Source organism: Crinia signifera, chromosome 6 (assembly GCF_055691185.1).
Source record: "Crinia signifera chromosome 6, ASM5569118v1, whole genome shotgun sequence".
Classification (NCBI taxonomy): domain Eukaryota; kingdom Metazoa; phylum Chordata; class Amphibia; order Anura; family Myobatrachidae; genus Crinia; species Crinia signifera.
The window spans coordinates 250336001-250348262 of record NC_139222.1 but is presented as its reverse complement, the minus strand read 5'-3'; the positions used below and the strand labels follow the sequence as shown (position 1 = coordinate 250348262).

The window sequence follows — 12262 nt, the reverse complement described above, 5'->3', positions numbered from 1 at the left end:
AGTGCCCGATATAGCTAAAATATCTAATTGCAATCTCCTCACAATCTGACAGGAAGTGGCATATGGGGGTGGTAGCCTGCTATTTTCTGTGAATGTTCGAAAAACACAGATGTATCCAAGCACTTAAAGGCCCCCATACATTAGTCCGACTTGTCCTAAGGACAAGTCGGACCTGATTTCCCCCTGCAGCTCCCCGGGAGGGGGACACACGATTTGGCACTTGATGTGCCAAGTTTTGCAAATGATACATCGCATGCAATGTATCATTTGCAACTCCCGGGGAGCTGCAATGTGGAGCGAGCAGGGGGGCCGGGGACATCGAGGTGGCGGGTGGGGGATGCTGCAAGGCTGACAGGCTGAGAGAGCGCTCAGCCAATCACAGGCTGCCCATTCATTGTACGGGCTTTTTTTTTTTCAGTGCTGACAGCTCCCGGCTCCCCCCGCCTGGCTCTATGTCACTGCCACCTGTGTCCCCCGCAGCGTCCGCACTACTAGCGGCGTGTCCCCCTACCCGGACGGAGCATGACAGCTCCCTGCTCCGGCTCCCCCTGCCGCCCCCCTCCCTCGTCAGCGTCTCCCGCCCCCCTCCCTCGCCGGCGTCCCCAGAGTCCCCACGACTGCACATAAGATTTATGTGCACCGAACCGCGCATCGGGTCGGACCGGGTGTCAAAACCTGCGATTTGGTCCGATTTCACTGCCCGATCCATCTGGAACGGGTGAAATCGGGGCCAAATCGCATAGTGTATGGTGGCCTTAAGGAACAGTGATGTCAGCGGCAGCCTTCAATAGCCGGTCTCTCACATTTACACATACTGGGAACATTATTCTCTCTGCACATTTTACATTTGACCCCCCCTGCAGTGCACATGGTTTTATCCATCTAAGAAGGAATTTGCCAGAAGGAGTGAACCAGAATAACCCCCTATATTGAAGGATGTAATACTAATAAGAACATAGCATTTGTGTTACTGATCCAATGTTCTCCCAAGTGCACTGGTCGATTGCAATCTCTCTCCTGGATGTTGGTTCAGCCCCAAACATGGTGACCTCCATCAGATGTAAGTGACAGGTAAGGTTTAATCCAGCGTCACATAGAAACTGCTGAGAGAATTGGGCATAGACACAACACAATCTCTACTGTATAGTGTTTAAGGTAAAAACTAACAAGTCACAAATAATAAATATGATTACCCTGAGCAACCCCCCCCACACACACACACACACACTACACAATCAGAACTGTGTAAGCAGGGCAACAACTGGCATTGTTTCTGCTACCATGGTGCAACTTCCAACCTTCCATTTGGGCTGAATCACTAAATCAATTTACAACGATCTTGGTGGATTACCTGAATTGGTCACCTGTTTAAGAAAGCTACACCAAGTTGTGATAGATCATTACAATAATAACCCTGGGCAGTCTCTGAACCTTAACCCCCCCTTAAACCTGGCACTGTGCAAGGTGCCAGAGCCTAATGCGCTGCACATATCTGTGGTGAAAAGACAGTGGGATAAATTTAATAGGATGAGAGACTCAGAAAGTGAGAGATTTGGTAAGAAATCTCCAGTTTTTTTTTTAAAGCGGCAATCATTTACACTGAAACAGAGGCGTAGGGAGGGCGGAGCCACCGGAGCTCATGCTCCGGGCGGCGATTGGTTGACTGGCGCCGCTGGCTCGCCCCCCCTCCGCAAATGATCCCGGCGCCTGCAGTGCTGTCTCCTGCCCTGCTCGCCCGGTCCCTGCCGCCAAGCGTCACGGGCGGCGAGGCCGGGCGGCACGCTGACACTGAGTCGTACCCTACCCTTGTCCTCCAGGCTCCTGTCTCTGAATTGCTGCTGCTGCTCGGTCCGGCTTCCGGGCAGCGTAGCAGCACTGTCTGACAGTGAGTCAGTGACACACTGTACAGACCCCTCCCAGTCCCAGCGGCAGCCAGTCACCTGTCTCTGACCCCCTCCCTGGCTACAGCAGCGTCGCTCATCAGCCTTCCTAAGCGCTGGCTGTAGCCTGGAGGAGGAGAAGGTGTCTTGCTGGTTGCCGCCTGTGCCTTATCCTGTGAGTGAAGGTGGAGTGATTTTTATTTCTTTTAAAGCTAAAAAAGTTCTTACAATAAACATAGAAATGATGCTTGTTTTTTTGGTGGATTCATGGAGCCCGAGGGGGGTGGGGAGGGGGGTGGGGAAGGGGGGGGGGGAGTGAATCTCTGGCTCCTGCTGCTGCCCTGGCCTGCTGTGCTGTATATATCTTTATTTATGCTGTATATATCTGTCTTTATGTATTTATCTTTATTTACAGCTGTCAGCATGTTATATAGCGCAGCAGATTCCGTTACAGCGTCTTATATAGCGCAGCAGCTTCCGTTACAGCGTCTTATATAGCGCAGCAGATTCCGTTACAGTGTCTTATATAGCGCAGCAGCTTCCGTTACAGTGTCTTATATAGCGCAGCAGATTCCATTACAGGTTGTTATATAGCGCAGCAGATTCCATTACAGGTTGTTATATAGCGCAGCAGATTCCGTTACAGCGTCTTATATAGCGCAGCAGATTCCGTTACAGTGTCTTATATAGCGCAGCAGCTTCCGTTACAGTGTCTTATATAGCGCAGCAGATTCCATTACAGGTTGTTATATAGCGCAGCAGATTCCATTACAGGTTGTTATATAGCGCAGCAGATTCCGTTACAGCGTCTTATATAGCGCAGCAGATTCAGTTACAGTGTCTTATATAGCGCAGCAGATTCCGTTACAGCGTCTTATATAGTGCAGCAGATTCCGTTACAGCGCCTTATATAGCGCAGCAGATTCCGTTACAGTGTCTTATATAGCGCAGCAGATTCCGTTACAGCGTCTTATATAGCGCAGCAGCTTCTGTTACAGTGTCTTATATAGCGCAGCAGATTCCGTTACAGGGTCTTATATAGCGCAGCAGCTTCCGTTACAGTGTCTTATATAGCGCAGCAGATTCCATTACAGGTTGTTATATAGCGCAGCAGATTCCGTTACAGCGTCTTATATAGCGCAGCAGATTCCGTTACAGTGTCTTATATAGCGCCGCAGATTCCGTTACAGGTTGATATATAGCGCAGCAGATTAGGTTACAGTGTCTTATATAGCGCAGAAGATTCCGTTACAGGTTGTTATATAGCGCAGCAGATTCCATTACAGGTTGTTATATAGCGCAGCAGATTCCATTACAGGTTGTTATATAGCGCAGCAGATTCCGTTACAGCGTCTTATATAGCGCAGCAGATTCAGTTACAGTGTCTTATATAGCGCAGCAGATTCCGCTACAGGTTCTTATATAGCGCAGCAGATTCCGTTAGCCACGCACCCAATTCATTACCAGGGGGGGGGGGGGCGCGAAATATGCCCTTGCTCCGGGCACCATGACACCTAGCTACACCGCTGCACTGAAAACAGTGTAAATGATTGCCGTTTTAAAAAAAATTCTTACCAAATCTCTCACTTTCTGAATCGCTCATCCTATTAAATTTCGGTACTTGTGTATTATTACTGCGCCCGATTTCATCTAAATCGCATACGATATCGCACCCGATTTATCGGCCGATGCGATCTGCGATGCGATTTTGCGGCCGATTTTTGGCCATTTCCTGCCGATTTGCATGTTATTCCATCCCCCAGGTACTATGCGATGGTATGCGATGTGATTTTCGAGAAAATGCCCCTGATTGTACAATTAAATATCGCATAGCATTGCATGCCAGCAAGTGGCATGCGATGCGATGTGATTCGCAATGTTAAATGCACCCCCATTGTTAACGCCACCCCCACTATCAACGCCAACCCAAAGCGTGGCGAGCCCGCGAGGGGCGGCGGTACGCGTCCTCCGACCTTTTCATACCCCCACTATCCACGTCGGCGTGGAGTTGATTTTAGATAGTGTGGCGAGCGCAGCAAGCCACCGAGCCCGAAGCGTGGCAAGCGGACGCGGATTACTTTACGCTGATTACTTTACATGTATTCCGCGTCCCCTCACGGGGCTCGCTGCACTATCTAGAATCAACTCCGTGATCAACTATCGACGTGGATAGTGGGGGTATGAAAAGGTCGAAAGGACGCGTACCGCTGCGCTCGCCACGCTTCGGGTTGGCGTTGATAGTGGGGGTGGCGTTGACAATGGGGTTGCATTTAACATTGTAAGCACCCATCAGGGTTATTGTACAATTACAAATCGAATTGCTTCACATGCATCACATACCACTATATTGCATGTGATGCACTACGATGGAAATCGGGGGTGTGCAAGGTGTGCAATGATGGAACAGCATGCAAATCGTCCGGAAAAAGTGAAAGATCAGTCGAAAATCGTCCGAAAATCGGCCGCAAAATCGCATCTGATTTTTGCATGCGATTTGCGGCCGATTTCGTGGGCGCAGTGATAATACACAAGTACCTAAATTTCACCCCATGTATACAGGGCCTGATTAAAGGTTCCAGGTGCCCTGGGCTAATTCACGTTTCCCCCTGTAATGCTGATAAACACACGTGTATGGGCGCTCAGGGACTCACCATTCATACTACCCATGTGCATGTAGGGAAGGTTACACAACTAGCATGTAGGATCTAATGCTTATGGCGTGTGAAGGAGACTTTGGCTTTAGGCTGACCAGCTGATGCTGCACCCCTCCCCCCCCCCCCCCCCAGTCCTGGTACCCTAGGCTGCAGCCTAATCAGCCTAATAGTTGATGTACACCATTTTCCTGTAAACCTCAACATCAGTATATTCAGTGGGTGCAGGATGTGTCTAGAGCATTGATTTTCAACCTTTTTACCTTGCGGCACACTAAATAAGATTTTCAAATTGCCAAGGCACACCATGAGATCCCCACAGGGAAAAACACATTGCCCCCACAGGAAAAGTCCAAACCTATTGGCCTCCATGTAAAAAACAATCACACTGGTCCCCACAGGTAACAAAACTAAAATACATTGACCCTTTACATGAAAAAAAGAGACCAGTAAATAACAGTTGAACTGGTGGTGGCTGTACACTGGTTTGGGCATCTGTAGATCTGGGGGCACACTTGGGAGCAGCTCAAGGCACACTAGTGTGCCACGGCACAGTGGTTGAAAAACACTGGTCTAGAGGTTAGAGACACTACAATAGGAGCAAAATATACCTGTCACCTACACACTGTTACACATGAAATACATCATTTAACAGAGAGAATAAGACAAAACATACTTCACATTTACTATTGTTGCAGCAGCACAGACACGTCTGTATCCCAATTGTACATGTTTCATTTGTATGCATTCATTGAGCCATCTTCTGGGCTGATGGGAGTATTCATGAAGATGACTGAGATCCTATCTACTGGTAGGAACCTGCTCAGTGGGCTGCTGAGACATAATCAAGCTGCCAGCATCCAGTACATTGGCTCTGTTTGATCACATGATTTACAGGAATGGCTACCCACAGCAGCTAGTTTAAATAGTATCTAAGACTTTTTCAGGATAGAGAGTTAGGAGGGAATGGGATCATTTGGTCTATAGCAAGTTGGTCGACAAGCATTAGGTCGACACCATTAGGTCGACATGGGGATAGGTCGACATGGTTCTAGGTCGAAATGGGTCAAGGTCAACATGGTTCTAGGTCGACATGGCTTTAGGTCGACAGGTCATTAGGTTGATACAAGCATAATGTCAACATGGTCTAGGTCGACAGTCAAAAGGTTGACATGGGATTTTTCACTGTTTGTGACCCGAATGTCGACACAGTCAACATGGACACTGGTTAAAGTGCACTGCACTCGCCATGCTTCGGGCACACCATTTTATTCTCCCACCACGCCCTAGTGGATGGTAGGGCATGAATTCCCAACTGTCGGCACATATCGGTTGGAAAAACAGTGAAAAACCCCATGTCGACATATTGACTGTCGACCTAGACCATGTCGACCTAATGCTTGTGTCGACCTAATGTCCTATTGACTTAAATACATGTCGACCTAGAACCATGTTGACCAAATGGTGTGGACCTAATGTTTTTCGACCAACATGCTGTAGAAAATGACCGTACCTTATTAGGAGAACAGTTTTGGTATGTGGGTTAATAACTGCACATTGGAGATATGCTTTTATGGGATGCTGTCAGTACGTCTACCACCTTACAGTATTTCCACAGTCACTAGGTTGACACAAGCATTAGGTCAACATGGAAAAAGTCGACATGCATTTTTCATGTGGTTTCTTTTTCATACCTTACTATCCAAGTGGGCATAGTATGAGAGTATAACAGTGTGCCTGAAGTACGGCGAGCAAAGCGAGGGGACGCGGGACACTTATACCGTGTCCATGACACCGAAAAATAAATAAAAGGGATATTGACCTTTGTTATGTCAACCTTTTTCATGACGACCTAATGCAGGTCAACCACTTTCAAGTGTCGACCTAATTTCTGTCTACCCTATGACCCATACCTGCTTTTACACCAGTTATATTGTTAGTGACAATAGGTCAGTTGGTTTTGTGGGCCAGATGCACTAGGCTTCAAAAGTGATAAAATGGAGAGTGATAAACAACCAACCAATCAGCCACTGCCTCAGGGTTGCCGACCCTCCCGGAATTTCCGGGAGTCTCCCGAAAATCGGGTACCCCCTCCCGGCCCCCGGAAGGGTGGGCAACCCTCCCGGATTCAGGGGGGACCCCCGCTGACCCCCGGATCGCGGCATTAAAATGCCGCAATCCTCGGGTCTCAGAGGAGGGGGCGGAGCTAAAACGGCACAATCGCGTCATTTTAGCCCCGCCCCCTCCATGGAGATCCCTGAATTCGATGCTTTTACCAGTATGGGGCGGGGCTTAGTGATGTCACTCGTAAGCCCCGCCCCCTGAGCGGCTGCTGAAACTCTCCTCTCCGGGAGAAGCCCGGAGAGGAGAATGTTAAAGTCGGCAACCCTGCACTGCCTGACATTTTTCAAACACGGCCTGTGACATGGCAGGTAGGAGCTGATTGGCTGGCTGTTTATCACTCTCCGTTTTATCACTTTTGAAGCTTAGTTCATCTGGCCCTGTGTGTTCCAGTGGTGGAATGAAATGGACAAATGTTTTTTGCTCATTTCTGAACCTCAAGCTCCCTTATGTTTTGTTCTACCATGTAACTTAAATATTGTAGTTACACACTGGGTTAATTAAGAGTTAATTTAACTGTCAAAGTGACTCTTGTTCAATTTTTTTGTGCGTTCGCTCCTGAAGGCAGACCGTACAGGGTAGTGTGTAGTGTGTGAAGAGAACCACTTGCACAATGCATAGTGTCACATACAATGGTACTGCATGCTTTGCAAAGACATCTGAGTGAGTTTAATTAAAGTTTATCATAATACCTCATACGAAGGATTGTGCCACTTACACTAGTGCAGAGGTTAGTTTGTGTTCGACTCATAATGGTCTAGAGTAATACCAACATGATTTCCACAGTCTTTAACAATACTGCATTTAAAACATGTAACACTGAAAAAACAACAAAATGGTATATCCTGACCTGCGTCATGCAAATTACAACCAATACAACACTGCGGGTGGAAAAGGAGTCATATTCGCTATTTTTGCCCTCCAACATGGAGAGAGACAAACACGGAGTGGACAATATGTGAATCTAGTGCTGGCAGCAGACATTCAGAGGCAATATCATTACACTACAGACTTTACTGTACTTTATATAATAAAAAACCTTGTATAGATATACCTCTCTGTCAGAATGGTATCACCCACCCCTATGTCATTCAAATGACCTATCTCAGCAAACCGAACTTCCTGGGGCAGTTTTATTTGATGTCAAAGTGCGTTTGAGTCAAACTGGGCATAACTGGTACTGAATTACCTCAGGCGCTATTTTAACGTGTCCCCATTTCTTGCTTGTAAAGAAAGCAGCCATCTTGCAGCCACAGTTTAGCTTATTCATTCATTAGGAACTAGTGACATCACTGAGGCAATGGCTAATTTCTAGTGTGTGCACTTAGGCCAGACTGCTATGTGTTGGCGATGCAATTGAATGGGTTAATAAATAATGCAAGGTAATGGACTCAGTTGGTGCTTCAGCTGGATCCCACAGATTACATCTAATGGTTTTTCGTGGCTCTGCCGTGAAGCCCCTCCCACCGAACAACATGGAAGCTAGTGATATCGCTCTGACATGAGATACGTTAAAACGTTACTTTTTGGTTTAATAGTACAACAGGTAAAACATATTACAAAAATGTTTAGAATAATTTATTGTCATGGTAACAGTGGGATGTGCAACACAGAGAAGTGTACCAAGATTTAACAAAGCATAAAAATAAAGGGATATTGCCTCTTCTATCTGCTTTGCACCTTTGTGTTCATGGTTCTTTGCAATACACTTATTGTTATTACTCTTTGACATGTTATTTTTCCCCCCACAATTACTCCATTATTGTTGGTTTCGTTGTATAAACAAAAAGGAACCAAGCATAGTACATGTACTGGTGTGCTGTACAGACACTTAACAAGTGAACTTAAAAACATGGCATACGTTTTACCAGCGCGGGAAAGACATAAGAGCTAGCCCCAGAACTACACAGTAGTTTCGTTCCTCCATGGTCCTGTTTTTATATTTCCTGTATTATCGGAACTATAGACCATGGCTTCATGCATGGTACCCTTGAGTACCCCATTAGGATTTGTTGTGTTAAATGGGTATGATTGTCTCCTTGGTTGCATCTCAAAGTGAGTATGGTGCGCAGTGTCAGAGTCGGGCAATTTGCCGCAACTAAATATTGCAGTACTTGCATCACTGCTCTCCGGTTGGTTGATCGTAGGGTAAGGGTCGCTTGCCGCACAGCAGCCCCGCCTGTGGCCTGTGTGGCCCTCGTGTGTACTGTGCGGGCTGTCCGTGTGCGAGCTATGGATACTCCCATCAATACTAGAAGGAATGTGGTAAGCGTACTCTCTCTCCGCGGCTGATCGATGTCGGCTGAAATAGCGCGGCTTAGTTCTGCTTTTTAGACACCTGTGAACGTGCATGTTGGGTCTAAAAGCCCCTTCGTTGTGTACGTGGATATGAGCTTCATCTTCCATAAGTTGTTCACAGTGAATCTTAGCACAGCATGGCGTGACCGGCGAAAGGCAGTTGACGTGATTCTGAACAGATTGTAAATTTGTGAGTTTACAGTGACCTATGGATGGGTGGTTGTACATGGGTGATTTATTAGCACAAGGTGAATCCTGAATACAGGTCGTATGCCCCAGGGCATCTCCGTTTATATTTACTTTTTGTCGTGCACTAACTGGCACCGAATATGCGTTTCTTTTAGATGGACAACAGGACCACCAACAATGCCAAACATCGTCTCGCTTTGCACAGTGATGGATCAAGGTGAACAGCCCTAGGGTTACACAAAACGCTCCATACAGACAGCTAAATATCATATCCAGGAAATGCCCTTGGGATACAGCAAGAGCCCCGAAGGTCCAGGTTGCTGTGAATAGAAAAAGAGTAAATGCAGCAGCTCGTAGCTGGGCCTTGAATGAATGCTCGTTCTCCAGCAGCGATGATGGCAGCAAGGCGCAGCTTGCCTGGGAAACCGACACACCCTCCGACACATGGCTGTGACCCATTTCTGCCCCTGCCAGCCTCTGCTGCTCCTCCGTCCTTTCCTTCAATTCATACTTGCGTTCAGGATGACGCTTCAGCTGAATGTAGGTGCAGAGGAAATAAATACATGTGACAAGAACAATGAATGCGACTGGGCCGTAGAATGCACCAAGGCTGGGCTCCCAAGCCATCCAGCAGCTGCGAATAGACAAAATACAGACACTATTATAGCACAAATAGCTTTCCAGTCTTGAATAGAGCTTTATATACTGGGGCCGTGACTAACTCAATAAATGCATCTCTTTACTTATAGGCCAATTACAAAGCGGTTATATGGAGCATGCAGCAGACAAACATAAGTTATTATCCTTTTATTCAGGTTCTGAGTGCAGTTTGTACTCTCTTTATTTTTAGGTATTCTTATCTACCAGAATAGCTGCGGGCATGTTCTCAGCTATTCTCAATGTATAGCACTGACGAAGGCAATGGTAATGGTTACAGATACTAATATAAAATGTCAGACTGGTCATAAAATATACTGTACCAAAAAAACCCTCTTCGACCCTAAACCCAAATTACTATATAGCAACATGCTAAAATAATGTCCTTGCCACTAAGCTTAGACAAGAAGACTTCCTTCCATGGTAAATGGCCCACTAGGCAGTGCACTCCTCAATGTGTTTACTGGGATAGGTTACTGTATATTGTGATCTGTTAGCAATTTTTTACATTTTAATAAAAAAAAAACCTCTGATGTTATTCAGTGAAAAAGGGTGACATTATGGTACCATCTTTCAGCACTGTTTATTACAACATAGAAACAGAGAATTTGATGGCAAATAAGAACAACTTGGCCCATCTAGTTTGGCAATGTATACCCACACAATTACACAAAAGGGTTCATTTTAGTGAGGATTGTGGTAGGATACCGGAGTATCCAGAGGAAACCCAATCAAACACAGGGAGAATATACAAACTACACACAGTGAGAGATGTGGAAGGGATCAAACCCATGAAATCCCTGCTGGAATCTAGTAATGCTACAAATACATCATCCATACTGCCCATACATTTTGAGATGTGCTTGCAGACCAAATACAATACAGTACAATATAGGGTGGTGTATTAGGATTGTATTGTAGGTGGGTGGTGTGGAACATTCCAAATGTTGCATTGTCAATGTTGTCAATGTTGTTAGATATTAACTTTCATATTAACTTCCATGGAGTATTTAAATTAGATTCATAGGTTGTCCTAGGAAATCAAAGGAAATTGGCAACTATGGTATATTGCAGGGTGGCCAAACCGGTCCTCGAAATCTAGCAACAGTTCATGTTTTCCAGAGCACCTTTGGATCTGTTGAATGTGTCAGCTAGGAATGTTTCAAGATTTGACAGCTCGTGACGAATACATCTATGCACCCGCTACAGTAGGTGGTCTGGAAACGTTAACTGTTGGCAGGTTTGACCACCCCTGGTATATTGTATATCAATGTTATTTTATGGAACTTAGGGCCTTATTTTGGTTCATTCTTTCTGACAAAATCCTTCTTAGATGGACAAAACCATGTGCACTGCAGGTGGGGCACATGTTACTTGTGCAGAGAGAGTTAGATTTTGGTGGGGTTTTACTTCAAAGTGAGATCTATATTGCAGTGTAAACATAAAGCAGTCAGTATTTACCCTGCACAAAAACAAAATAACTCGGCCAAATCTAATTCTCTCTGCACATTTTACATCTGCCCCCCTGCAGTGCATATGGTTTTGTCCATCTATGAAGGATTTTGTCAGAAAGAGTGAAGTAGAATAAGGCCCTAAATGTGTGATTCTGAATTTAATGGTGGCCTGGTACAATCCTCACCGACACTGAGTAATGCTGTTAAAGTGTTTAAAGGGAACTACAACAAAACTGAAAAAGCAATAACAGTTTTATTGCAGCAAAATTTAAAAAAATATATCAATAAGAAAAATATATCATTAAGAGTTTGTGATAAACTAATTCAGTATATCCGCATCAAAGGCTGGGAAACATTTGACACTCAAGCTGTTGTTCAACTAAATATCCCAAGCATGCACTGCTTCAGTTTTGCTATTTAGCCGTGTGCAGCTTCCTCTCTGCCTGTAGTAGGGTCTGAGCAATAGAGCGCTTAGACTCCACACTTACAAATTGGGGGGGCGTGGTTAGTTGAAAGTGGGAGTGGCCTATACCTGCGTCTCCCATTTTGCCACTGTGGGGGCATGGCCCAGAGGCTCTGTGAGCCTCTATCCATGCCCCCAGCCCCTCTGGATGCAGGAATAGATGCTGTGTCCATGACAGGGGGGATTCCCAACAGCCCCCCTGCCCCAGGACACTGCCGGCCCCTGGCGGGACGTGGGATCATCCCCGAAAACAGGATGTGTCCGTGGGAATCAGAACTTTTGGTAGGTATGGATACACCACTGGTAAAAACATTGCAGGGCATGCTGGGATGTGTAGTCCACAACAGCTGGAGTGCCAAAGGTTCCCCATCCCTGTAAATCTAATTGGTCAGTTGGTGTTTGGAGTCATGTTCCATCTGATACCAGCGACTGTGTGGTGAGTCTTTTTCTTTTTGCAATATTACAGACTTTAACCACAACTCAACATAAATGTTCTTTAAAAAGTACTCCAAAAAAAAATAAAAATAATAATGATAATTAATCCATGGT

The 12262-nt window shown here is 45.8% G+C and overlaps 1 protein-coding gene across 4 annotated transcripts in view; it reads right to left on the bottom strand.

Annotated features, from left to right (window-relative positions):
- Positions 1–8215: 8215 nt before the first annotated feature.
- Positions 8216–12262, bottom strand: part of ADGRA1 (adhesion G protein-coupled receptor A1) — a 570817-nt gene continuing 566770 nt past the window's right edge. For all 4 annotated transcript variants that reach the window (XM_083149304.1, XM_083149300.1, XM_083149302.1 and 1 more), the window contains one exon: positions 8216–9773. In XM_083149304.1, coding sequence (XP_083005430.1) covers positions 8555–9773 — 1219 coding nt within the window. In that variant the 3' untranslated portion in view covers positions 8216–8554. The remainder of the gene's footprint in view (positions 9774–12262) is intronic.